General features: G+C 41.1%; 1 protein-coding gene across 10 annotated transcripts in view; it reads right to left on the reverse strand.

Annotated features, from left to right (window-relative positions):
• Window positions 1-27,643, reverse strand: part of Cep128 (centrosomal protein 128) — a 370,684-nt gene that overhangs the window by 286,024 nt on the left and 57,017 nt on the right. For all 10 annotated transcript variants that reach the window (XM_087554312.1, XM_087554311.1, XM_087554310.1 and 7 more), the window contains 2 exon segments: window positions 27,319-27,435; window positions 1,412-1,498 (listed from right to left, as the gene is read on the reverse strand). In XM_087554312.1, coding sequence (XP_087410438.1) covers window positions 1,412-1,498; window positions 27,319-27,435 — 204 coding nt within the window.

Below are 27,643 nucleotides of genomic sequence, written 5' to 3' on the forward strand. Positions count from 1 at the left end.
AACCATTCTGGAAATCAGTCTGGAGGATCCTCAGAAAATTGGACATTGAACTGCCTGAGGATCCAGCTATACCTCTCTTGGGCATATACCCAAAAGATGCCCCAACATATAAAAAAGACACGTGCTCCACTATGTTCATTGCAGCCTTATTTATAATAGCCAGAAGCTGGAAAGAACCCAGATGCCCTTCAACAGAGGAATGGATATAGAAAATGTGGTACATTTACACAGTGGAATATTACTCAGCTATCAAAAAGAACGGCTTTATGAAATTGGTAGGCAAATGGTTGGAACTGGAAAATATCATCCTGAGTGAGCTAACCCAATCACAGAAAGACATACATGGTATGCACTCACTGATAAGTGGCTATTAGCCCAAATGCTTGAATTACCCTAGATGCCTAGAACAAATGAAACTCAAGACGGATGATCAAAATGTGAATGCTTCACTCCTTCTTTAAAAGGGGAACAAGAATACCCTTGGCAGGGAATAGAGAGGCAAAGATTAAAACAGAGACAGAAGGAACACCCATTCAGAGTCTGCCCCACATGTGGCCCATACATATACAGCCACCCAATTAGACAAGATGGATGAAGCAAAGAAGTGCAGGCCGACAGGAGCCGGATGTAGATCTCTCCTGAGAGACACAGCCAGAATACAGCAAATACAGAGGGGAATGTCAGCAGCCAACCACTGATCTGAGAACAGGACCCCCATTAAAGGAATCAGACAAAGAACTGGAAGAGCTTGAAGGGGCTTGAGACCACATATGAACAACAATGCCAAGCAACCAGAGCTTCCAGGGACTAAGCCACTACCTAAAGACTATACATGGACTGACCCTGGACTCTGACCTCATAGGTAGCAATGAATATCCTAGTAAGAGCACCAGTGGAAGGGGAAGCCCTGGGTCCTGCTAAGACTGAACCCCCAGTGAACTAGACTGGTGGGGGGAGGGCAGCAATGGGGGGAGGGTTGGGAGGGGAACACCCATAAGGAAGGGGAGGGGGGAGGGGGATGTTTGCCCGGATACCGGGAAAGGGAATAACACTCGAAATGTATATAAGAAATACTCAAGTTAATAAAATAAAAAAAAAGGAAAAAAAAAGTGTCTAGCCATCACACAGTGGATGTTTCCTAACCTACAAAAGTTAAGTGTTTTCAGTGTACTCCTCCAGCAAGGAAATACAAATATTCACCTCTCAGAAAGGAGAGATGTCCAAGATGTGGGAACAATGACCTGACTGTGTTATCAAGAGTGAAGGTAGAATCCTAAGCCACCTCCCTTCACGGCATGAAGGCAGCACTGTGTTCCAGTGAATGACCTCAGGGACACTCTCACAGTGCTCAAGTATAGAAGACCACCAACCACCATTCTGGTCAAAGGATAGAGAGCGCTCAAGGCCTTACTTGGCTCTTCTCAGTTTCAGTCTGTCGCAGCTTGTTCTTTATTATGTCCTCGTTCTCATCGCCTTTAGCCTCTTGTTTCTTCAGTGCCTGTGGTGAAAGCAAATGAGGACAGTGCATTATTCTAGGATATGCACTAGGTAGGTAAATACTGAGTTGCATGATGAATCTGCAAATAAATTCAAACCTGTTCATTCATAGAAGCCCTAGCAACACTTCAGTGACGATCAAATACAAACAATTTCCTGATCTTTCACATCATTTCCACTAGTCGCACCTTTTTCTTTATCTTTGGAAATCTTACTACACGAAAAAGCTAGAGTGTGAAAAATTGTTTTGGAAAATAGTTTACTGCACATCAAATAATCGTATTCAAAGTGGTTTTAGTGTTCTGTTGCTATGAAGTGACACCACAACCAAGGCAACTCTTACAAAAGGAAGCATTTAACTGCAGCTGGCTTTCAGTTTCAAAGGTTTAGTCCATTATCAAAATGGCGGGGAACATGGCGGCATACATGGTGCTGGAGATGTGGCTGAGACATACATCCTGACACACATCCTGACAGAGAGACAGAGACAGACACAGAGACTAGGTCTGGCTTGGGCTATGGAAAGCTCAAAGCCAACCTCCAATGACATTCTTCCTCCAACAAGGCCACACAACCTAATTCTTCTAATCCTTTCAAACAGCTCCACTCTCTGGTGACGAAGGTTAAAATACATGAGCCTTTGGGAGACATTATTATCGAAAACCACCACAAAGAGTTACATGACCTACTGGATTTGGATATACCATAAACTAGTCATAAGTTTTGTAGGTTCTAAAAGCACACCATCCACGACATTAAAAACATGCCTACTGCATCACCATTATGCAGATGATATTCGCATAAAACATGCCAGACCATCGAAAGTCTCTTCTACCTGGAGAAATATGCAATTTCTTATCTAGTTGCCACTCTAATTATAAAAGAAGCTTAAAGAAAATTCTTTCAAAAGCTAGCCAAAAAAATGTTAGCAAGGGTTTGTTTCTATTTCAAAAAGAAAACTAAACAAGACGAAAGAACTTAAAACAGACTTTTATAATATCTAAATGGCATTCTGTGCAAATAAAGAAAAGTATTTGACCATTTAGCAGTTACCTTTAGCAAGGAATATATAAAAGCCACACAATTGAGGATATGCAAACTAGCTAAAACCTTTTCCAATGAAGCAACAGGAAATAAGTAAATATGGTAAAAATAGACTTTGATGTAAATATACTATCATAATATATTTCATTATCCTACATATTCAAAATATATCTTAAACCTATACCTTGTGTGTCAAATATTGTTTTGGAAGCTACTCATGTACACAGGCATAAAATACACCATTCCTCTAAACTTTCTCTCTGTCTCTGTCTCTCTGTCTCTGTCTCTCTGTCTCTGTCTCTCTGTCTCTGTCTTTCTGTCTCTGTCTCTCTGTCTCTGTCTCTCTGTCTCTCTCTCTGTTTCTCTCTCTCTCTGCCTCTCTCTGTCTCTCCCTGTGTGTGTATGTACATGCATATGTGTACACATATCTGTATGACAGAGACAAAGAAACATAAAAATGTAAATAAAGTGATATAAAGTTGTTACAACCTTTAAACTAATTTTCATTTAGAAGTACAACAGTAATTGCACATCTATACACATGTGTCGAGATTAATCCCCACCCTGATTTCATCTCTTCCTAACTCCTCCCATATTTTTTCAACATTGCTCCTACAAAATTCTTAGCTATCTTATTCCACAACACTTCCATTCCAACTTGGATTAATCATTTATTTTTTTGGTAATACTTCTTCACTGGATTAAAAACCTGATTGGATGTTTGCAGAAGGGATGATTAGGAAAAGACTTCTTCAGGTAATTGATGGCTGGAAACACCCTCCACTTCTGGACTCAAACTCCTGAGTAGAAACTGCTCCAAATGAGCCGACAGCGAGGGCCGGTTCAAGCGAGGTAAGGTCATCGGAAGCCACAGCATGAACAAAGGGAACAAACAGCGCCAGACAAGACTGTCCCAGACACAGGAACCACTCCTTAGCATCGCTGAGTCTAAGGTCAAACTAAAACAGTTACCATAGCTCTAAGGAGTGGTGTGGGTGGAGTGACCCTCTAACACTGCTCGACCCCTCGACCCCTCGTGGCCTCTGTTCCTAGATGGAAGCGAGAATCATCGGCTGCTGAGCTGCACGAACTCGACCTAACCTCGTGCTTCAACTCTGAGTTTAATTTACGTAAAAACATAAACTCCCAAAATTCCCTGGTGAAGAAATTTTCCAGTTTACCATCTGGAATTTATCCATCTCTTCCCTTTCCCGTGATTTCCAAAAATTAAATTTGAAAAATTATAACATTTAAGGCTAGAAAAACAAGAAAGATATGTTAACATTTTCCAAGTGTTTGCTTACTTTAGAGTTTAATAAAACCCAGGAAAAATACATACACATATACATACATACATATATATACTTATTTATATGTATTTAAAATAATCATTCAAGATTTTATTTATTTCAAAACAATTCTCATTTATCAAGAGGCTCCATTTCCAAAGAGTAGCAGAAAAGCTTTCATTTGATTAGACTGAACTCTTAGAAGACAGAGACCTTGTCTGTCAGTCACACTGTATTTTGAAGACAGAACTTGGTATGTATTAGATATCAAAGCATGCTATTAACTGCAAAAATAAATATTCCTTTATAATCTCTGACATCACATTGCAGTTACTCAATTAGGTCCTTTACATACCAGGAGCCTTTCCAAATTTCCCCCACCTTTGATTTGTTTTATGTTTAACTGTGTGTATTTGTTTGCATCTATGCATGGGTATGTGCAAGTACCAACAGAGACCAGAAGAAGGCATCAGATCTCGTAGCGTACAGAAGCCATGTGGGCATGTGTGCTCACAGATTGGGAAATCAGGAATGTCAAACCCACAAGACTGCCTCTTCAAAGAGAGAGATGTATAGCCTAGTTTCTACCCAAAAGGCTGGGAATGGATGTATTTAATAGTCAGGTGACTTCTCTGCACTATCTCTATGGTCAGTCCACGCTGGTTCCCAAAGACTCTTATCTTGAGCCTGTTTATCATAGTCAGTCTATGTATCCCCTAGACTTTATCATATACATTGTTCACCATGAGCTGCTTCCTTAGTTAATCTACAGAACCTATCTTTATAGACATTGCCACTTGTATATACTTTATAAGAGTTTTGATGTAATCACATCTTATGATTTGTTGTATGTTGAATTATCACCAGGAAATTTTTTTTTCAAATTGCTTACATATGCCTAATATAAATCCCCAGTGACAGACTCCTGAAGTTTGAACCAACATGGGCCTCTGAGTCATGCTGAACCGGACTTACTTCTTGTCTTATGTGGATAAACATTCTGCTGAGCATGGTGTTTGCAGAGATCCCTACAATAGAGCTAGAGTTACAGGTGAGTATGAGCATGTGACATGCGTGCTAGGAACCCAACATGGGACTTCATAACTGAACTCTATCTCCAGCCCTCCACCCCACCTTTCTTAATCACCATATCCTCGCTTGCATCAAGTTAACCATCCTGAGATGATGCAAACTAAGTATTTACTACTGGGTTTAGGTCAAAGAGGTGATAAACCTCAGATGTCAGAAATCATTTTTATCTTTTATTTAGGGAAAGAAAAGAACTCATTACCTGGGTTTAACTTTCTGTTTTGTTTTATGTTTGAAACAGGTCTCACTATGGATCCTTGGTTGTCATGGAGCTCTCAATGTCAAGGTCAACCAGGCTGGCCTTGAACTATGTCTATCTTTCAGCCTCTGCCTCCGGAGTGCGAGGACTGAAGGCATCCATCACCATGCCAGATCCTTAATTGGTTTAAAGTATTTTCCTTTAAAATACTATTAACTTTACAAAAGAATTGCAAAGATAGCTCAGAGATTTTACACATTCTTCAAAAAGCTTTCTCTTAAACTAGCGTGTAACATATTGTGTTACATTTACCAAAACTGAGAGGCTTAAGATTCTATTTCCACTAAATGTACTTTTTGTTCCAACAACTGATCTATACTACACTGCAGCTGACTTCTTTTCCACAGCAACATATAACCAGGTAAGTTTCTGGGTTTCTCCTGTCACTTAAGATATCAGCCTTTCCACAGGGTACTGGTCAAGTATGGATTTGCAAGGGACGAGGAAAGGAATGGACACTACAGTTAAAGTACCTTCTCACTATCTCACAGTGTAGAGCCAACATGACTCGAGGGAAGATTACCCTCAGATGCTAGAGTAAGGTGAGGTGATGTCCACTATGTTTTGATAGAATAATTTAGTCCCCCGATAAGATAGTCTCCAGTCACACCCACTTTCACCTTACTCTCCATCACCAAGAAGAAAATAAGCAATGTGTTCAAATGAGTAAAAAGCATCATTACAGCTGGACTTGTGGATATGTTGAAGCTATACAAATATAAAGCTTCAAGGAATTTTACCTCAAGTCCAAATCCAGTGATCATTAAGTCTTTTTTTTTTTTTGCCAATCCCCAAATCTCCCCATCAGAACATACAGTCTAACACTATCCAAATACCTAGTAAGTTTACTCACAGGTTGGACTCACTAGTTAATAAACGCTTGAACGTCTTTATACAAAACCCAAAAGGCAAACTCATAACAAAATTATTAATGAGTGATCTAGAGTTATGTCCAACTATATAATTGAATAAAATACACTCATCAGATCTCCATTAAGCGGGCTGTTTTCTTAGTTCCTAGGGTATTCCAATCACCTGTCTCTTCCACTATATCTCGTGTGTGGCTTGTGACAGAGTTGTTTAGAGCAATCTGTTTCCATCCCAGTGAGATATTCTGGGCTTCTAAACTCATAAGCATTTCTAAGACCTTGATGCCTCCATCTTGTAAAGAAAGAATACCATTTAACAGGTAATATGGGAAAGTCATCTTCATTCTCAGATGAATGGATATTTACTCCACTTTCCATGTCTTGTAATCAATGTAAGTAATTACTATTCTCACTGGTATTAGACAAATCAATAAACTTAACTTAAATCAAGTTACAAAACTAAAACTATCTTTTAAATTCAAATATTCATGGAAATAGGTTTAATTTAAAAAAAAAAACCTCTACTTCTCTCAAACATCCAGGAAAATAAGGCAATCTTATACTCCTCCCTTCTCACTTATCCACTTCAAGTTTCAGCACCTGATCATTTCTTTACAATAATGCTTTTCACATATAATAACTTTCTGCTGTAGTATACTTACTGCCTAAAGGTTTATTTAATATTTTCTTTTTTAATTATCTCTTGTAGTGTAAGGATATGTAAGTCTTAGAAATTTTAGTCAATGGGATCCTTAAATTCTATTGTTTCAGTAACAAGTGCATACTCGAGGCCCTGAGGAGTCATCAAAGCAAAGGACTCTGTGTTATATCAAGAAATGCCATCCCATTCAAACATCATCTCTGTTCTTAGAGCGGCACAAGGCAGCAGACACATCAGCCCAGGGGCATATTCTAACCTGGAATATTAAAGCAATTTTTCTATATTAGAGAGTTCAGCATAAAAGTCACAAAAGTCTATACCATTCAGTCTGGATTAAAACAGCCTTCAATTTCTGAAAACAGATAACACTGAAAGAGAAACATTTCACAAATGGACAAATCAAAACAGCGAGCTATTTCATTAAGCATTCACTGTAATGGTTAACTCGTCTACTTCCTCTCTGACGGGGCTAACCCCTCAGTGGATTCTGCTTCTATTTGACTAGACCAGGCAACTCAGAATTACATTGAAACTGACCGAGTAAAAGCAGCTATAAAATAAAAGAAAGCATCACAGGCCAATGAATGTCTACAACTGTGTTGTTCTGCCCTTTTAAGCTTGGTTTTCTTAGAGCCGCTTAGTCATAAAGCTATGGTGTGCCCTGCTCCAGAATTTGCATTGTCTTTTACAGTTTTAAGATCACAGGAATACCATGGGGTCTTAATAGAGGGGCCCTGAGGCACACTGAAATCTTTAAAAACAACTATTTTTCTTTTTTCTTTGACTGTGGCTATTTCCATTAAAAGGACAAACACTTTGAATACTATTATGGTTCTTTAGAAGCAGATGGATCTAAACACTTACTTACTGCTATGGATTATCAAGAATGCAACCTTTCCTTTAGTGAGCGGAAGGCAAGGGAAAGAGAAAATGTGTGTGGAAACTCCCGCGTCTTTCACAATAAACATGTTTACCAAGCGTCTCTAATAGATGACACACTCAAATATGTGGAACAAATAGAAATTATAGGCTCCTTGCGTCTGCTGCAAACAGATCAGCAAACTTGGTTATAATAATGGCGCTAGACTGCCCCACATGTGGCCCATACATATACAGCCACCCAATTAGACAAGATGGATGAAGCAAAGAAGTGCAGACCGACAGGAGCCGGATGTAGATCGCTCCTGAGAGACACAGCCAGAATACAGCAAACACAGAGGCGAATGCCAGCAGCAAACCACTGAACTGAGAATAGGACCCCCGTTGAAGGAATCAGAGAAAGAACTGGAAGAGCCTGAAGGGGCTCGAGACCCCATATGTACAACAATGTCAAGCAACCAGAGCTTCCAGGGACTAAGCCACTACCTAAAGACTATACATGGACTGACCCTGGACTCTGACCCCATAGGTAGCAATGAATATCCTAGTAAGAGCACCAGTGGAAGGGGAAGCCCTGGGTCCTGCTAAGACTGAACCCCCAGTGAACTAGACTGGTGGGGGGAGGGCGGCAATGGGGGGAGGGGTGGGAGGGGAACACCCATAAGGAAGGGGAGGGGGGAGGGGGATGTTTGCCCGGAAACCGGGAAAGGGAATAACACTCGAAATGTATATAAGAAATACTCAAGTTAATAAAAAAAAAAAATAATAATGGCGCTAGAATCTTTAGTGAAAGATTACATGCTAACTTTCTCCTGGGCAGGGCCACTGATATTCCCAGAGAAAAGCCATAAACATCACGTGTCCCCATTCCTCCTCAGCAGTGCTACCATGCATGTGTTTGGTCACACAGAAGAACATGGAACTGGTTCACTTGGAAACCCACAAAACTAAAACAGGAAGGAAAAAAAAGATTCTGGTCTCATCTGAAACACGAGTCAGAATCATTATGCTTGAAGGTTCAAACTGTCAGGTCAAACTTTTTTTTCAGGAACAATAAAGGTATGTCACTGAGAAACTGAACACAGATGCTTTTCTTCAATTTTTATATTTAAATTCTCTACCTAAATAGGATGTAAAAGTCAGAGTACAAATGTCCAGACTACAATGAGATTACAATACAAATTAGAACCCATGATATATAAGTTGAAGTCACAAGTTGATATTTATGTATATTATAAATGTCAACAACATCTTTGAGGACATTTGTTTACTCCCTGTCCAAAAGAAATTTTATTAAGGAGACAGGGTCTATGAAACATTATGATAGAAACTGAATTTTCTTTTAAGAAAGCAGTCTAGTGGCTGGCTCTGAAATTCTCTGTGGAAGCCTAAATACAAACTCTAAAACATCAAACACATGGACTGATGCATATTGGAAGAAAGGTTTCCATGAAACAAGAGGACGCCGTTGCTCAGAATGAATGTTATTTGCTTAAATTAATGGAGATTTTTAGTTCATCAAGTTCCACGAATTTCCAAATGCTGTTTTTTCCTAAATCAAGTCAGAGATTGCTCCCCATGAGAACTAGCTCAAGTCATGGAAAATCTTAGCCTTTAAGTCCATCCAGTTGAAGATTATCTGTGCCAACAAAAACTAATGCCTGAAAAAACAGTTTCTATCAAGACAAAAAAACAATACACTCATATTCTAAATCTCTAAACAAACAAGTTTTTGACTCAAAATTAGCTAAATGGACTTTTAAAACTGTTAAAAAGCAGTTTATTTTATAGCCATGACCAAGGAAAGAAAAGCCTACATTAAAAGCTACAACTAAAACAAACAAACCCGTTTGGTAAACTAGTGAGACTGCATGATGAAAATGCCAAGGAGATCCAGCACACATGGCACCGTGACACCGCTCATCTGTGAGGTATCAGGGTAAAGGACACAAGTTCAAAGGCCTGACGGTTGCTGGTCACAGTAGTGCATTCCTTTAATCCTAGCATCTGGGAGGCAGAGGCAGTTGGGTCTGTGTAAGTGCAAGGCCAGACTGAGCTATCTAGTGAGACTGTCTCAAAAGGCAAATGGAAAAACCTGCTGACGGTTGAATCTGTAGGCTTCCCTCATGAGAGGCAAGCACATGAGTGGTCACAAGGAACTGTTTTTAATGGTCATGGTAGACTCTACTACATGTGGTTAAGTTATCAGAAGTAAAGCATTATCTAATGGTAAGTATAATCCTTACCAAGGAGCCTTCAAGCTATCTAAGGTTTTCTAACAAAAAGCCCAAAAAGATTTGCTTTGGGAATGGGTCTCTCCATGCCACCTTTTTATCTCCTCTTCTTATATGATCTGGTGCTTACTATGCTGGGAATCCAAGAGACTTTACAAGGAATATTGTGGTAGGATATATCAGAACTTAGTCTGACCTACTTTCCTGAAGCACACTTCGGGAAACTTCTCAACTCCAGTCAGAATGCATTATTGGAGTCTGTTACTGTTGGAAGCACCTGGATCCAATGAGGCCAAAGGTCATGGGTTCAATCACCATGAATGCCAATTTCCTTTGCTGTGCCTCACAGCCATAATCTTTACCCCTAACACCTTAGCCAAAGGCCACATGGAAGATGGATTGGGCCAGAGATCTGGGATGAGTCTGCAAAACTCCATTACCATGACTATGAAAATAATTCAAGACTAAAAGCCCTCCTGACCAGTGTCAGGATTTCAGCCTTCAAATGATTTTTTTATTAATCATTCCATTCATTTACATCTCATATGATATCCCTCTTCCTTGTTACCCCCTCCACGAACCTCCCCCATCCCTGGAGGGGTAACCAGGAAGTGGGATTCAAATGATTTTTAAATTTGCAGATCTGCAAAACAAATGCTTCCTTACAGCTTAAGAAGTTGGTGTGCTGAAATGCCCTGTAAGTCTTTTAAGTCTTTAATTCAAAAGCAACAGTGGTAATAAGCATTATTCCCTGAAAGACCACTGCTTTTACTGGAACAGATTGTATTTTTATGCAATCTTTTACTTAATAAAAAACTTGCAAGTAAAGTTAAATGTGAGCCCAACAAGTGTACTTTCCAGGATTTCCTTCAAAATCAAAAGGCAAAATGCTCTTAGCAGAGGCTCTGTTTTCATCTGAGTAGTTTCCTCTCAAAAAAAAAAGAGAGAGAGCTGGGTTTTTATTAGGGAACCAGAGCAATGTGATACTCCATTTGACTCTCTAAGCAGGACCACTGAGCTAGAACTGTTGACAAACACAAGCTCATACATAATTGTGGAAATTTAAATTAGGATTTCTCAAGGTTCATCTGTCTGTGAACAGAAAAGCCGTAAACACACAACATCTTCCATTGTTCAGAGTCCGGGAATGTTATTCTATGCCTTTGGGTTTGGGGGTGTGGGGCTTTTACTACTTTCTAATAAAAATAAAACAGGGCTGCATGGATGAATAAAGCTATCTGTAGCTGAGTGCTCTTTGTTTGCACAATATTATTATGCACTCAGTAGCCGCCCAATAAATATTAATTGATAATGATGGAGAAGGATTTTATAAACAGATGGCCTAGCAAAACTTCACTGAAGGATGTAGACAGAAGCATTGCCCCTGTAACACGGAGAGGATGCTAATCCTGCTTACAGAAACTCACAGGCTGTGCTCAGGCAGCTGTCCAGTCAACAAGAGCAGAAGACACTTGTCCTCATCACACTGAGCACTTAATCTGCACATGATTGTGCATAAAGGGACATACACAGACTCCTGACGTCGTCTTCTTTGTTATCATTGATAATGAAAAGTGCTCAGGAGGGAGTAAGAGCCCATGGCAAATACGCGTGGTTTAAATGATACCTTAGGATGTAGTAATGTGTGGCATGAACACAGTGTCGGCCCTAAACCCAACTCACAGTTGAAATAAGTATCCGTAAGGCACACTTCCAGTGCTTCTGTGCACAATCAGGGACTTAACACAACACCTTCGCAAACGCTGAAAGAAAAGGCTTCCTTAAAACTAGAGTGGGTCATTAGAAAGAGGATTGAAACGTTTCAAAATCACAGAGGTATGGCTAACTGGAAGAGTGCTCAGAGCCAATGAAGTTATTCCTAACGGAGTAGGAAGAAGGAAGTTATAACCATAGTAGCCAACCTTAGAAGAACTACTAAACACACACACACACACACACACACACACACTTCTCAAACTACTTAAAAAGTGTAAGTTAATATATACTATAGAACTTTAGAGAAAGACATTTGAAAAGAGAAGGTGGGGGGAGCAGAAAGTATACTGCAGGCATTTAATAACTAATAGACTGAATAAGGCTTTCTTCAGAAGTAAAAGTCTAGCTGAGCGGTGGTGGTGCACGCCCTTAATTCCACCACTTGGGAGGCAGAGGCAGGCAGATCTCTTGAGTTCCATGCCAGCCTGGTCTACAGTGTGCTGCCACCTTGCCAGGAAAACTTAATAAAATAATCATACGTAGCAAACACTGAAGAGCGGAAAAAAAAAAAAAACAATTAACATGATGTAAACTGGTAAGAGAAAGAGCAGTGGTGAGAATCAAAACCATGGTGGTCAGGATTTAAGTCCTTGAGGTCATGGAAGTGCTCAACATGTTAGTCAGTAAGCAAGGGGTAAAACTCAGACCCACAGAAACATTTCCCAGACTGATCCGAAAATACTAAGCCTCAGCAGAAAAATGTCTCTCAAGCACAAGCTTAGCCACAAAGTTTCCAAAACTTTTTCCCATCCAGTGTCCTCTCCAGTCCATGCATACCTGGAAATATGGCTTTACAGTAATTATGAAGAGGACCCAAAGGCAAGGCAGTATCATAGGTAATGCTAAACCCATGGTTGCCAGCACAGCACCCAGCACACAGCATATGACAGTGCTTGCCAAATGAATATCTTACAAGTGGTGTTCTGAGGACACAGGATACAGCATTCATTCATTCATTCATTCATTCATTCACCTATTCAATGAACACCTAGCTTGGTCTTACTATTTCTCAGGCATTGTCATAGGAGCTGAGATAGGACCACAGGCAGAAGCCATGAAGGGACCACCCTCAAAGGCTGGATAATGGAAAAAGGATTGTTAAAGAAAAAAAAGGAAAAAAGTAAGAAATGTAACAAACTCAGAGGGGAAGAAGGGCATGTTTCTTGGATAGGTAATTAAGGTTTTCTGAGGTAGTATTCTGAAGGAAAGGCAAGCATAAGCCATGCAACTGTTTCAGAAATCAACTTCACGTCTCTGAAAACAGAAAGTACAAAAGTCCAAAGGCAGAAAGTGCAGAGCATGCCCACAGAGCAGCAAGAAGGCAGTGTGAGTGACAGTGATGCCTGACTTTCCGGTGGGTACATGGGACACAGCACGTGCCTGAACATCAGAGGACAACTTGCCAAGGCCATCTCTCCAGCATGAGTGCAGGAGACTGACATCAGGTTATCCCACTTTACACCAAGCGTCTGCACCACTAAGCCATTGTGCTGGCCCCAGGTCACTCTAACTGTCCTGCCATTAACAAGAGTGAGAACAACAGAAAACGGCAGCGAGATGAAGACAGGAGCCAGTCAAGGGACTTTTAGTGTGAGGCTTTTAAATTTGCTGTAACCATAATAAAAAAAGAATGTGACATCACCTACATGCCAGACAGGTGACACAGAGATGAGACCTGAGCCAGCAGCCTATTCTGCTTGCACCAGGAGAAGACAGCAGCAGAGACAACAATCAGTAGCAGTTACAAAGCAGATAAAGAGCCAACTTTCACAATTATTTTGGAATCAGAGTTGACAAGGTGTGAAGAATGAGAGGAGAGCAGACAACAAAGACAACAGAAGCTCACAGCTCCCCACACTTAAAAGTACAATGATTTGACATCGAGGTTATTATCCATCTTTCTTAGAAGATGCATGATCTGATGAAACACCCAAGGATAAGATCGAGCACCTTCTGAACAAGTTCAGAGGTCAAAGGGGCAAGAGCTGCAGGCCCCAGGTTTGTGCAGACACTGATCTGTGAGAGACATCAGAGGACCTGATCCCCATCCAAGCAGGTGGCCAGTGAGGCATGGAAACCTCATTCTCAGGTCACGAGTTCTAAGCCTGTGCACTTTCTACATCCTAGGTCTATCAGTTGAGTAAAGAATCTTACATACAACTCTGAACAGGGCTTGAAAGCCCCACCACAAATCGACAATTATTAGAAATAATTTGTTCCTCCCCTCCAGAGCAATTTTAGAACCTGTTTCAGTATGTGACAGAAAGAATTCACAAATCGGAATAATATAAATCAATTAAATGCATTAAGCAATAAACCATGTCTGTTTATCAAGGAAACAGGAGACTCGCTGAAGGGAAATTGAACAGTGCTAATTACAGGAGCAGAGGTAAACAGGACAAGGTACAAAAGGGGGTCATCAGTAAGAGAAAGACATAACATTAGGAAGAGGCTCATGTGAGATACAAGTGTAGAAAACAGGGCCTGCTTAAAGCTCAGAAACATCAAAAGTGGAAAGGAATCAGGAACATATGAAATTAGCTCTCATATCAAAAGATGGTCTCTGCCTTTCTGCATCTAAACAGACGAACTCCTAGATAAAGGGAAGAAAAGGAGAAGGAGGCAGAGAGGGAAGCCTGGACCGCAGTATAAAAGCAGCACCAACAAGCCAGCTCCAGGCTTGATGCAGCATGTGTCCACATGCAATCCTTAATTTTTCAACAGTGTGAAGCTACACAGTTTCAATTATAAATTTTAAAATGATAAATAATGATATTGTTTTTAATTGTGAGACCGATATCAAGGACAGTTTCCAGAAATGCTAAGAGCTGGGATATATATTCTGTAGGGAATCCATCTTAAATAGACCTGGATCTTGAAGTAGTAATGCCTACTATGGTTCAATACTGACGCCTAGTGGTCAAAAAAATACAGTAAGTCCTTAGCAAGCCGTTACCCTACCATTTTTATCAACTAAATTTGAAACACGAACACAAACTACATGAAATGTTTTAATTGAAACAGTCAGGGGGAAAAGTAAGGAAAAGAACTGTATCCAGGTTCCTTAAGTTTTTATCCCAAGTCCAGCACGGTGAACACACATCTGCAATCTCAGGACTCAGCACTCGGGAGGTGAGGCAAGATGGAGAATTCCAGATTAGCCTTGCTATCTGGTAAGACTGTTTCCTGTCCACTGTGTACACAGTGTTGCAAAACAGAACCTGGGGATCTGCTGCTGAGCTATCAAAGAGACAATTCCTTGTGCCATCTTATCTACAACCTTAAAACTGAACGATCTCCCAGAATAATATATCAAAGAGGTCCTACTGGTAGAATCCATATACCTGGGTAATTCCATTCTAAACTTTCTAACACTGTTACATACTAAAATAGGAAGCAATTCCTATGATAGCATGGGACTTCAGATAGATGGTTTCGCCATGTCAGGACCAGAAGCCTGCTACAGGAGCATGCTGTTTATATAATATTACATTGTGACTGTGTTCATAGGGTCCTAGCTCTGTCATTTAAACCATGTCATACTGAACCTCCACCTGCTCTGGAAAGGCCTTTGCGTGAAGATCAGCGCTCCCAAACTGTTCCACACAGCAAGAAAAGAGCACGCATCCGTTCCGCACCTGTCGGCAGCAGAACTGTGTGAATGACCTGGACATGCGAGTCCCAGGACAAGCGTGGACCGGAGTGACCTGATTTTTGGCAGAGAAGAACACTTTCTAGAGAGGAAGACATGACCACACAAGCAAACAGCAGTTACAGCTTGTGTATACGCCACAGCCACTCAGCAGTGAAGTTCTGGGAGCCAATGTTAGAAAGAGAGGAAGTGAGGAAAGTCCTAGCTGATGATGGCAAGAAAGTCACGTTAAGCTGAACTGGAATGTAAATAAAGAGTAAATCAATAAACGGCTAAGATACAAGAAACCACTCTGGTTGGGGCAGCTGTGCAGAACGACATATTCCTAAGTTTTTAGAGTAAGGCTGGAAAGACAGCTCAGTCGGCCAGGTGCCCATACGAGAATACAGACATGGATCCATTCCCTACACCACTCAGAAGATAGATGGGTTCAGCAGCATATGCCTGTAGCCAGAGGACATCAGATGGGGATTTCTGGGGCTTGCTAGCTGTCTCCTGAACAGGTCAGCTTGAAGTTCAGAAAGAGATCCTGTCTCCAAAACTGAGGTGAATAGTGATTAATGACACCTGAGACTGACCTCTGCCCTCCAAATACGCACACACACACACACACACACACACACACACACACACACAAGTGCGCATGCACATACACGTGCACACACACGTACAATGTACATGCACACACACACACATACTCACAATGTACACACATTTGTTATTAAATAATTGTGTTTATTTATATTCCAAATATGACCATGTACACACATTTTTTAAACTGTAGAACATCCATTAAAGATGGAAACATTCTGACTGCAAAGTCAACACAAGGGCTAAGATAATCCAATAGAAAAGAGAAGAAAAACTAGGGAAGCATCTGGAACACATGGGCACTGGAAAAAATTTCCTGAACAAAACACCAATGGCTTATACTCTAAGATCAAGAATCAACAAATGGGATCTCATAAAACTGCAAAGCTTCTGTAAGGCAAAGGACACTGTGGCTAGGACAAAACGGCAACCAACAGATTGGGAAAAGATCTTTACCAATCCTACAACAGATAGAGGCCTTATATCCAAAATATACAAAGAACTCAAGAAGTTAGACCGCAGGGAGACAAATAACCCTATTAAAAAATGGGGTTCAGAGCTAAACAAAGAATTCACAGCTGAGGAATGCCGAATGGCTGAGAAACACCTAAAGAAATGTTCAACATCTTTAGTCATAAGGGAAATGCAAATCAAAACAACCCTGAGATTTCACCTCACACCAGTGAAAATGGCTAAGATCAAAAACTCAGGTGACAGCAGATGCTGGCGAGGATGCGGAGAAAGAGGAACACTCCTCCATTGTTGGTGGGATTGCAAACTGGTACAACCATTCTGGAAATCAGTCTGGAGGTTCCTCAGAAAATTGGACATTGAACTGCCTGAGGATCCAGCTATACCTCTCTTGGGCATATACCCAAAAGATGCCCCAACATATAAAAAGACACGTGCTCCACTATGTTCATCCCAGCCTTATTTATAATAGCCAGAAGCTGGAAAGAACCCAGATGCCCTTCAACAGAGGAATGGATACAGAAAATGTGGTACATCTACACAATGGAATATTACTCAGCTGTCAAAAACAACGAGTTTATGAAATTGGTAGGCAAATGGTTGGAACTGGAAAATATCATCCTGAGTGAGCTAACCCAATCACAGAAAGACATACATGGTATGCATTCATTGATAAGTGGCTATTAGCCCAAATGCTTGAATTACCCTAGATGCCTAGAACAAATGAAACTCAAGACAGATGATCAAAATGTGAATGCTTCACTCCTTCTCTAAAAGGGGAACAAGAATACCCTTGGCAGGGAAGAGAGAGGCAAAGATTAAAACAGAGACTGAAGGAACACCCATTCAGAGCCTGCCCCACATGTGGCCCATACATATACAGCCACCCAATTAGACAAGATGGATGAAGCAAAGAAGTGCAGACCGACAGGAGCCGGATGTAGATCGCTCCTGAGAGACACAGCCAGAATACAGCAAATACAGAGGCGAATGCCAGCAGCAAACCACTGAACTGAGAATAGGACCCCCGTTGAAGGAATCAGACAAAGAACTGGAAGAGCTTGAAGGGGCTCGAGACCCCATATGTACAACAATGCTAAGCAACCAGAGCTTCCAGGGACTAAGCCACTACCTAAAGACTATACATGGACTGACCCTGGACTCTGACCTCATAGGTAGCAATGAATATCCTAGTAAGAGCACCAGTGGAAGGGGAAGCCCTGGGTCCTGCTAAGACTGAACCCCCAGTGAACTAGACTGGTGGGGGGAGGGCGGCAATGGGGGGAGGGTTGGGAGGGGAACACCCATAAGGAAGGGGAGGGGGGAGGGGGTTGTTTGCCCGGAAACCAAAGAATTATTATTAAGTATTAAATAAATTTTAAAAAAAAAAAAAGAGCAACAGGAGAGAAAGAAGGCAGATGATGGTGTTTCCAACACAGCAATAACGCTAAACATACCTAATGAGACTGCTTTGTTTAAGACTTTCTGAGGAAAGTGAGAGGAAGGACTAAAATAAATACAGACACTTTAACAGAAACTCACTCTAAGCCAGGCGTGATGATGTATGTCTTTAATCCTAGCATTCACTCCAGAGGTATAACTACAACGAGACAGCTCTCTGTGAGTTCAAGGCCGGGCTGGTCTACATAGGGAGTTCCAGACCAGACAGGACTACACAGTGAGACTCTGTCCAAAAACAAGAACCATAGCTATAATGACACTTACCACTATGTAAGTTTTTAAAAACAACTGACCTGGAGATTAAAATATTCAAGGAACCACAAACACCAAGTAGAAAAGGCAAAACTGACAAAAATCACAGTGAGAAATTGAGCCTTACATATTAAATAGGAATACAGAAGAAAAGAATGAACTTGACAAATGAGACATAAGTATCTGTGTCACCTATGTTTCATATATAAAATGTTGGACCCAGAAGGGAGAAAATCAGGTGATGGTTTTTTTGTTTTGTTTTTTGGGTTTTTTTTTTTTTAGTCCAAAACACCATGGAAATAGGTCCAATTATAAGTATCAATAAATTTCAAAAAAATTAAAAATACTTTTTTTTAAAGCAAGGTCTAAAAACTATAGATGAGCAATGGTAGCACATGCCTTTAATTCCAGTACTCAGGAGGCAGAGGCAGGTGGATCTCTGTGAGACCAGCCTGATCTACAGAGTAAGAGGGGAGAAAAAATATAATATAATGTATATTTTTACATATACATATACATATACACATATATATATAAAGAGTTGCTAAAAATTCCCAAAGGACATACAGAAAATTGCACCTGCCACTATAATGGATTTAGAAAGACAGTATCCGAAGAGAACAACAGCACATCAAAACATAGTTTGGTAATAAATTTAAAGTATTGATTTAAAAAACATATTTAATGTGCACATCTAGAAAATAAAATGGAATAATATATTTAAAATAGAAAAGGTCATACTGCAGATATAGAAACAATAGACAAAGTCACTCAAAAAGGGAACTAATAATATATTCATATTTCTGATAAAGCACAGGAAACGGGGAGAGCTCTATCTAGTCATATGAAGGATTATAAGTGCGTTATGAATCAGTAAGCTGTATAAACCAAGTCTGCAGCTATTAAATCAACAGCAGAAACGGACGACGTCATGCTCGCATTCTTACTAACAGTCAGCAAATGGTTCTCCCTCTCAAACAAAGCGAAGTAGGAAAGTGACGATGAAACCTATCCTGGCTCTCTTTAAGATTAACATAACCTTGCTGCTTTTCTTTTTGTTTTTTTAAACTGAAAATACATTGTTTCATAGAATATACTCTAATTACAGTCTTCCCTCCCTTAATTCCTTCCACATCCTCTCCACATGCCTGTCCACCCAAACCCACCCTTCTTTTCTTTCTCTTATTAAAAAACAGACATGTAAATAATAATAAAATAAAGTAAAAACAGAAGAAAAAAGCCACAGGAAAAAACACAAGAAACATATAGACAGATAATAAAAACACAAAACTGGAAACAATAATTTATATGCAAAAGACCTAAAGGTAAAAAAAAAAAATCCAAAAAAGTACTATGAGACAAAAACCTCCAAAACCTGCCACTGGGTTTGTTTTGTGTTGCTCCACTGCTGGGCATGGAGCCTGCCCTCAAGAATGGTTTGTATTCCCAGGAGGATCCACTGGACAGAATGAATTTTTCCTTTGCTCCGGAGTAGTTATCAATTGGAAGTAACGTCTAGGGTCGGGATGGGGGCTCGTGTTCTCCTCCCCTCTCAGCTCTGACCCAGTTGGCATGCTGCCAGCCTCTGTGAGTTCATGTATGCTTCAGTGCAGTGGTGTGTAGATGGCCTTGTTTTCTTGTGTTGTCCTTCCCTTCTGACTCTCACAGTCTTTCCACCTCCTCTCCTGCAGAGTTCTATGAGCCCTGAGGGGAAGGACTAGATGCAGACATCCTGTGTAGGACTGAGTGTCCCAAGGTCTCTACTCTCTGCACACTGCCCCGCTGTGAGTCTCTGTATTTGCCCCCATCTACTGCAGGAAGAAGCTTCTCTGATGATGGGTGAGCAAGGCACTGACCTGTGAGTACAGCAGATAATTTTAAGGAATAGTTTTGTTGCTGCACTCCTTCAGCAGAACAGTAGCGTCAGGTGTTCCCATACAGTCTCAGGCTCTTGGTCACCTGAGCAGCACTGGGTATGGGTTCCATCTCAGGATGGAACCACATATTGGTTGCTTACTCTAACAAGCTTCGCGCCACTAGAACATGGGCATGTCTTACAGGCCACCACTGTAGATGGAAATTTTGTAGTTTACTTTTCTCTTTTCAGAGTTCAGTGGACCTCCCATTACTGTGAACACGAGTTAGGAGGGGTGAGGCCTCAAGGTAGGCACCAGCTCAAACACTTGGTGTTCAGTCATGTAGGTGTTGTCTTCAGCAACAGAGCCTTCTCAGTTTGTGAAGAGCAGTAGTCTGGATTGTTTGAGGGTTTCCAGGAGGCCCCTTTGGCCAACAACTCAATTGGATGCAACCCATTCCCAGCCCTGGATGTTTCATTTGGTGATAAGAGATATCAAGTCGGGGCTCTACCTCTCTCATTATTTGGATCTGTTTCATAGTGTGTGTGTGTGTGTGTGTGTGTGTGTGTGTGTGTGTGTGTGTGTGTAAATATATGTATATATGAAGCTTCTACCGTACTAGTTTTCCATACGACTCTTCAAATGGCCCTTAGTTTTAGCTGTCCCATCCCATTTCCCCCACTCTGTTTGATCCCAGCCCTATGGCCTGTACCACCACCCACCCTTGTCCATTCATAATGATTTATTCTATTTCCTCTTTCTAGGGAGACCTACACCTCCCTCTAGTCATGTACTCCAGGCCTAATTTATGTGCTTATACACATCAAAGACTTTACATCTAACATTCATATCTAAGCGAACACCAACTAGATTTGTCTTTTTAGGTAGTTACCTTACTCAGGATGGTTTTTTTTTTTTCTAACTCCATTCATTTCCCTGTGATTTTTATTTCACTTTTTAGTGGCTGAGCATGCTACTGTGTAAATGTACATTTCCTTACCCATTTATCCACTAACTGACATCTAGTCTATTTTAAATCTCTAGGTATTAGGAATAGATCAGCCAATAACAAGGTTGAGCCAGTGTCTCTGTAGTGGAATCAAACATCCTTTCAATATTTGCCCAAGAGTGGTATAGCTGGACCTTGAAGTAAACCTACCCCAGCTTCCTGAGGAGCTCCACTGACCTCATAGTGGTTGTTTGCACTCCCTTCAGAAACAGGCAAGTATTCCCCATACACCATAGTCTTGCCATCACGAGATGTCACTTTTTACTGATCTTAGCCATTCTGGCTAATCGGAGATGAAATCTCAACGTAGTTTTGGTTTGCACTTCCCTGATGACTAAAAATAGTGGCATTTCTTTAAGTGCTTCTCAACCATTTGTGTTTCCTCTTTTGAAAACTCTGTTTAGACCTTGACCCCATTTTTCAATTGAGTTGTTTGTCATCTTGATGTGCACTTGTTGAGTTCTTTATATAATTTAAATATTAGTCCTTTATAGGATATGTAGTTGGTAAAAACCCTTTTCCCATTCTGTAACCTGACGCTTTGCCCAAATGGTGTGACTTTTGCCATGCAGAAGCTTTTCAGTTTCTTGCAGTCCTATTTATTACTTGTTAGTCTGAGTGTCTGTGCCATCCACATTCTGCTCAGAAAGTGTTTTTCCTGTGCCAATGAGTTCAAGACTATTCCCCATTTTCTCTTCTATCAGGTTCAGTGTACCTGGCCTTATGTTGAGGTCTTTGATCCATCCACTTGAAGCTGAGTTCTCTGCAGGGTGATAAGCATGCAAATAACCTTGCATCTTAAAATCAGAAAAGGCAGCATGAAGAAATGCTATAGAACGGTCGCAGTAGTCAATGTAAATATAAAAATGCTAGAGAAAACACTAGTAAATTAAATCACTAATGCATTAAAAACAGCATATCATTAGCAATGGCTCAGGTATGTAAGTCAAGCTCAACAACCACTATATGAACAACATTAAGAATAATCACATGTAAATGCCATAAAACACAGAGAGTTAAGGGTTAAAATCTCTCATAATGATTTTAAATAAAAATAAAAAATAAACACAAAAAGTTCTTTTGTCAAATAGAACAAAAAGAAATGTTTCTGTGATCAATGGTTGTTTCAAACCTAGGAGCAGGTATCGCAGAAGGATACACTTAGAAACACATCAAGGGGGTTGGGGATTTAGCTCAGTGGTAGAGCGCTTGCCTAGGAAGCGAAAGGCCCTGGGTTCGGTGGCCAGCTCCGAAAAAAAGAACCAAAAAAAAAAAAAAAAAAAGAAAGAAAGAAAAGAAACACATCAAGGAAGACTAAGGCCACAACCCATGCTGTCTGTGATTTTATTCCACACTCACCTTCAGGTTCCATTGGAATGAGACCAATTTTGGAGTTGGGGAAAATAAAAGAATAATCAAAAACAAGTCCTTTGTGCCTCTAAGACTACTGAAAATAAAAGTCAACTGGAAGCCAGTATTCTTCTATACACTATTAATAACCAGTCAGATGCAATGAAAGAAAGAATCCCAACCCCACTAAGAAAAAAATCCTAAGGTAATCCTAAGGAATAATTTTAAGGTGCATAAGACCCTCAAACAACTTTTATAAAACGTTATTAAAAATGGTACAAAAGACCTTCCATTCAAATGAGTCTACATATTTGATGCAATTATGACCAATCTCTCACAGGTTTTCATGGAACATGATGTAGGATTTTCACCAGCATTTTCCTTATCACAGTGAGAGAGGTATGATGATTCAGACAGAATGGTTCCAGATGGCAACAGGCAGGCAGATCCACAGTGAGATACCCAGGGCGCAGACAGATGCAGGGAAACTGATACATGATGCACGCACTTGGTGCTCAGATTTGAGTGGAAGGACCAAGTGCTCAAACAGCATGCCAGGCAACTGACAGTCAAAGAAAAACAACTCTGATTTTTTCTGCACTTTAAAACTTTCAGCAAACTCAAATAACAAAATAAGTTTACAAGGGTAAAATAAACAAGAGATCCACGTAAGTACAAACACCCAGCCAGAACATATGCGAAAACCTGCTCGAACTCACTAAGGAGAACTCGCTAATACAGAAATAGCTCACACTGTTTAGCAAGGCCTCCTTTGTCTCCAGGATGAAGTGGTTTTCTCAAAGCCTCGCCTCACTTGCAGTTTGCTGGCTCTGCTTCCCCAGGCAGCTGCTGCCACCCCATCTCTGCCATCATGGACCCCTCTGAAAACATTCGCCCAAATAAACTTTTCTTCCATCAGTCACTTTGGGCCATGGTATTTTAATCACAGCAACAAAAGTGACTGATACTGTCAAAGAACTTAAAGGACATATGGAGGGATGACCTCACTAATTATAATCAACAGCACCCCCCACCCCCAGCAAGACTTCTTCTGAGATACTGACACAGGATCCAAAGCCTGCGACCATCCTTCCTCCCATGAGAAAGCCTGCAGTCCACCTGTAACAGTAGGAGTGGCCATGTTGAAACAGGGAATGGAACCCCAGAGCTGCTGGCAACAGAAAGGGTAAATCATTCCATAGGAACTAACGCTAAATAAGAAGACTGACTTTGCGTCCACTACTTTCCAGTGCTTAAGGCTGCTTTTCATTACATGGAAAGAGGCAAAGGTCCCTCAAACCACCCGGTGTGTTGGACCTGCCACTCAAGCTCCAGCTGAAAATGGCTGTCGACCTCCAACACCTAGGATGTTTTTAGTGACTCTTCCTAATTCCTCAACAATTTTAGAACTCATAATCCTTCACTCTTTGAGACACACATTTTAAAAATGTCAGACAATGTAATGGTTAAAATGCCCAGTCCCTCTTTCCCACCTGACTTTAACTCCCACCAAAACCAGACACAAACACCCCGGGGCTATTAGCATTTAATATAGGAATTTCCATAAGCATTTCCAATATAAAGAAGAGAGCAAAGCTCTCTCCTTAAACATGACCTTTCTGGAACACTCTAAGCCATTTAACTTGAAAAAGGAAAAAGCCCAAATTAATATTTTCCAGATCCCTCTGCCCTGTTTATAAGCCACAAGCACCTTTTAAGAACGTATAGGTCACTGCTTACATTAAAGTGACAAAGTACGAAATTAAAGGTTTCTTATCAACAGTGATCTCTCTATTGTCAGGGATGCAAAGCAAACCACAGCTCAGCTCCAGTTCTGAGCTAACTAACAATCGAAGTGCACACGCTCGGGCTTTGGCTTCTGGAGAACTGGAGTGGGAAGCAATCTTCCTCTCCCCTTTCTTTGTAATTGTGTGCATTCTGCAGAGAGAGGAAAATAAGTGTGGAAATTTTCTCTAATTTTCTCTTGCAAAAAAGAACAATTGTCAGTTCAGTACTATTCTTATGCTCACCAGATGCAATTTGCTTTCAGAATAAATGTATAAAAATCAAGATTTAAAAGGGGGGCTACCCACTTACTCTATTTAATTATTCAAACCAAGTATCCTCCAAGTAACCACCAAGTAACAGGGGCATGCCTCCTGTGTGAAATGAAGAAATGGAATTTTTTTTTTTAAGCAAGACAACTGTCTCCCTTCAGTTTACACTGCCCTTTCATGGTGGAATCATTTTCCCTGGTTTGAACTGAGAGTGTCTACTAATATGTGAAAAAGGTAGCACACTTGATAGCTGTCAGCAATCTGTAACTACATATACTTTGGAGAAATTTAGGGAAGAGCATTTTCAAACTTGAAAAACAAAAATCCTGATTTGTTTTTGAGTCTTTGCTTTTCTCAATTTTTATACTTTATAGATATATAAAGTACTGAAAAAGAAATGTCAATAAAATAATTCTTGGTGACAGGGAGGAAATGTATTCAAAGTAATAAAATAAGAATCTTTCCTAAGATAGACAGATGGACAGATAGTGAGGGCGAACAGACAGACAGACAGACGAGGGGTAAAGAAAATCCATGCCGCATGCATATAAAGGGAATCAGTGGGTCAGCTGTTGCTTTTGATCACTAGTTGGCATCACCCACAGTAATAATGGTTTCCCAGAAAAATCAACAACATCCACCCAAATTAATAGGTAAAAAGAGATTTGAAAACTGGGATCTTTTCAAGTCTCCTCATAAAACACGATTAAGGCAGAATAATAGCAGTGCTGGAGTGAAGTGGGCTGGCAGGCAAGCACAGTCAAATGCTCAGTTTTACAGCACATCACTTCTTATGTGGCACTCTGAAAAGACACAAAACCAGTTTTCTGAGTTCCCTGCCAAGAACCCAAAAACCTCTAACTCAAGGGCGCCCTATAAGACACCCTACTAGAATCCTACAGAGCCATCACTGATGAGAACTAAAGCACTCTACAGAAGTCAACACCCTGTGGCCTGAGTTTCACTCTTGGTCAAAGAAGAGCGTGACTAGCAAATAAGCATGAAGCCACCAATTCAGTCATCGGACTGAGTGGTGCTAAGCACCCCACTGTAATTATAGGAGAAAGCTCGGGGGAAGTTACTCACAAAGTACCTACACCAACGATGGAGTGTGGACAAGAGGAGCAGAAGTTGTTAGCAAGCCCAGATGCGGGAGGACTGGAAGGCGTGCCAAAGGCTAGGAAGGGCGCGCCAAAGGCTAGGAAGGGCGCATCTGGCTCAAGTGCACACTCGTTAACCAGCTACCACCAAAGAAAACTAAGCTTTCAATATCCTAGCCAGAAAGATTAACCAGCTTCCAGGATCACAAAGGGAACCACTTGAACACATGACTGACACACACTAGGCTCAATGCTGGCTCCGGTGGCTTGACAGCTATCTTTTATATACCTAAAATGCAGGTGTAAATGGTGCTACTTATTGATGGCAATTCTGACAGGAGCAGTCTGACTGAAGTTTCTAGGCTTCCCTTTGGGTACAGGTGGTCTGAACTTCAGAGCCTGAAACATGCACATGGTGAACTAGTTCATTCTGCTCTGAGTGGCTTACACCCTATTGTTTCAGCTATACCTGTGAATGGTGACGTAGGAGCCGGGAACAAATTAGTGCTGCTGCCAGAGAAAGGACACATCTTAAATTACCACAGAAGTGTCTAACCCTGTCTCTAGATAGGTGTCATTTCCCATCCTACTTCAGACTGTGTTTGCAGCATTCTTCGAGTCTAAACAATATGAACTACTCTTTAAGGCCCTTTAATGTAAATATATTTACATTTGTCCTGGCTGGTTTTTGTGAACCTGACATAAGAGTGACTGGAGAGAAAGGACTCTCAAGTGAAAGACCTGTCTCCCTAAGATTTGTCTGTAGCGCATTTTCTTGATTAGTGATGTGAGAGGACCCAGCCTACTGTGGGTGGTGCCACACCCAGGCTTGCATTCATAGGTGCTAGAAAAATACAAGCTAAGTAAACCATGAGGGGCATGGCAAGCCTTGCTCGTCCACAGGCTCTGCATCAGCTCCCGTCTGCAGGTTCCTACCCCACCCTCTGTGATGGCCTGTGATGTGGAAGTGTAAGCTAAAACAGCATTTCCTCCTCAAGTTGCTTATGGTGGTGTTCTAGCACAGCCGCAGATGACAGCATTACACCTGCTGTCGCCTCAAAGCCATTTTGGAATAAAACACTGCACACTTTAGGTATATTAGAAAAGATGGCAAAGCCGGGCCTGTAAAACACCAATGCCGAGGGGACACGGTTCCACAGAAATCCTTTGTTCTACTCCTAACATCATACATCTAACATCTCAGTACAAAAGGGGAGGAAGCTTAGAGAGAAATATGCAGCTTCTGAACTGTTTGATGACAAATTAATTCATAGGAGGGTAAACTTCTGTGAGGCCCAGACTGGCAATACCATGAGCAGGGCACTTTCCGTCAGAACGTCTCAGATCGGCCGCTGTGCTACACAAGCATCCAAGGATGGGATTTGAAGGAGCAGGAAAGGATGTGATCCAATGAAACTTTATTACAAAATGAGCATCGATATGGTGCTGCCTGGTGTCTGGTCCATGCCCCCAAAACAAGCAGAGTAAGTACTCTTTAGCTTTATAATTACTCTGTTGAGCACATCTGAGACACCAGCATTACGTCACTCATCCTCTCACCCAGGTGATTGGGTAGAGATTATTATTCCCATAGAAGAATTTATTGAAGAAAAAAAGGCAAGGGCATACAAACTACAGGATGCCTCGGTCTACATTCTGAACTACAACCAGATGCCGTGCTTCTCTTTTGGGATGAAGTGTATACCTGTGGGTTGGTTGTACATAGCATGCGCAACCTCCAGAATTGTGGCTATTTCTTATCTTCTGACCCCACCCTGCAGGAGCTTGGATCCCAGCTGGGCACCAGCACACCCAGCTCGTGTGGTTTTCTGCCAACTGAGCTGTATCCCAGCCCAGAGCTATAACCACTGTAGTGATGATGAAATAACGACCCAAACCCTAGGAAAGCACTTGGCACAAACCTCCTGAAGCTTCAAGGACACGAGTCCCAGCTGATCATGGCGTCTCTCCACCAGCTCTCTTTCAAAGCGCATCTCTCTTTCTATTTCCTGAAGCCGCCGCTCCACTCGATCTGAAACCTCAAGATGAACAGAGAACAAGTGGCATTAGGGAGCTAGCAGGAGAGGAGGGGACCGCATGCTGTCCTGAAACACGGTGCCTAAGGCACTGACTTGTTCACAGACCCCTCTCTAATGACACCATTTAGAGCGCATGGCCAAACAGCTAACTCAAAGTTACAAAACAAAGCAATCATCACTTTCAAATATCCATACCTCGACCCCAACA

Source organism: Rattus norvegicus, chromosome 6, assembly GCF_021556685.1.
Source record: "Rattus norvegicus strain SHRSP/BbbUtx chromosome 6, alternate assembly SHRSP_T2T, whole genome shotgun sequence".
Lineage (NCBI taxonomy): Eukaryota > Metazoa > Chordata > Mammalia > Rodentia > Muridae > Rattus > Rattus norvegicus.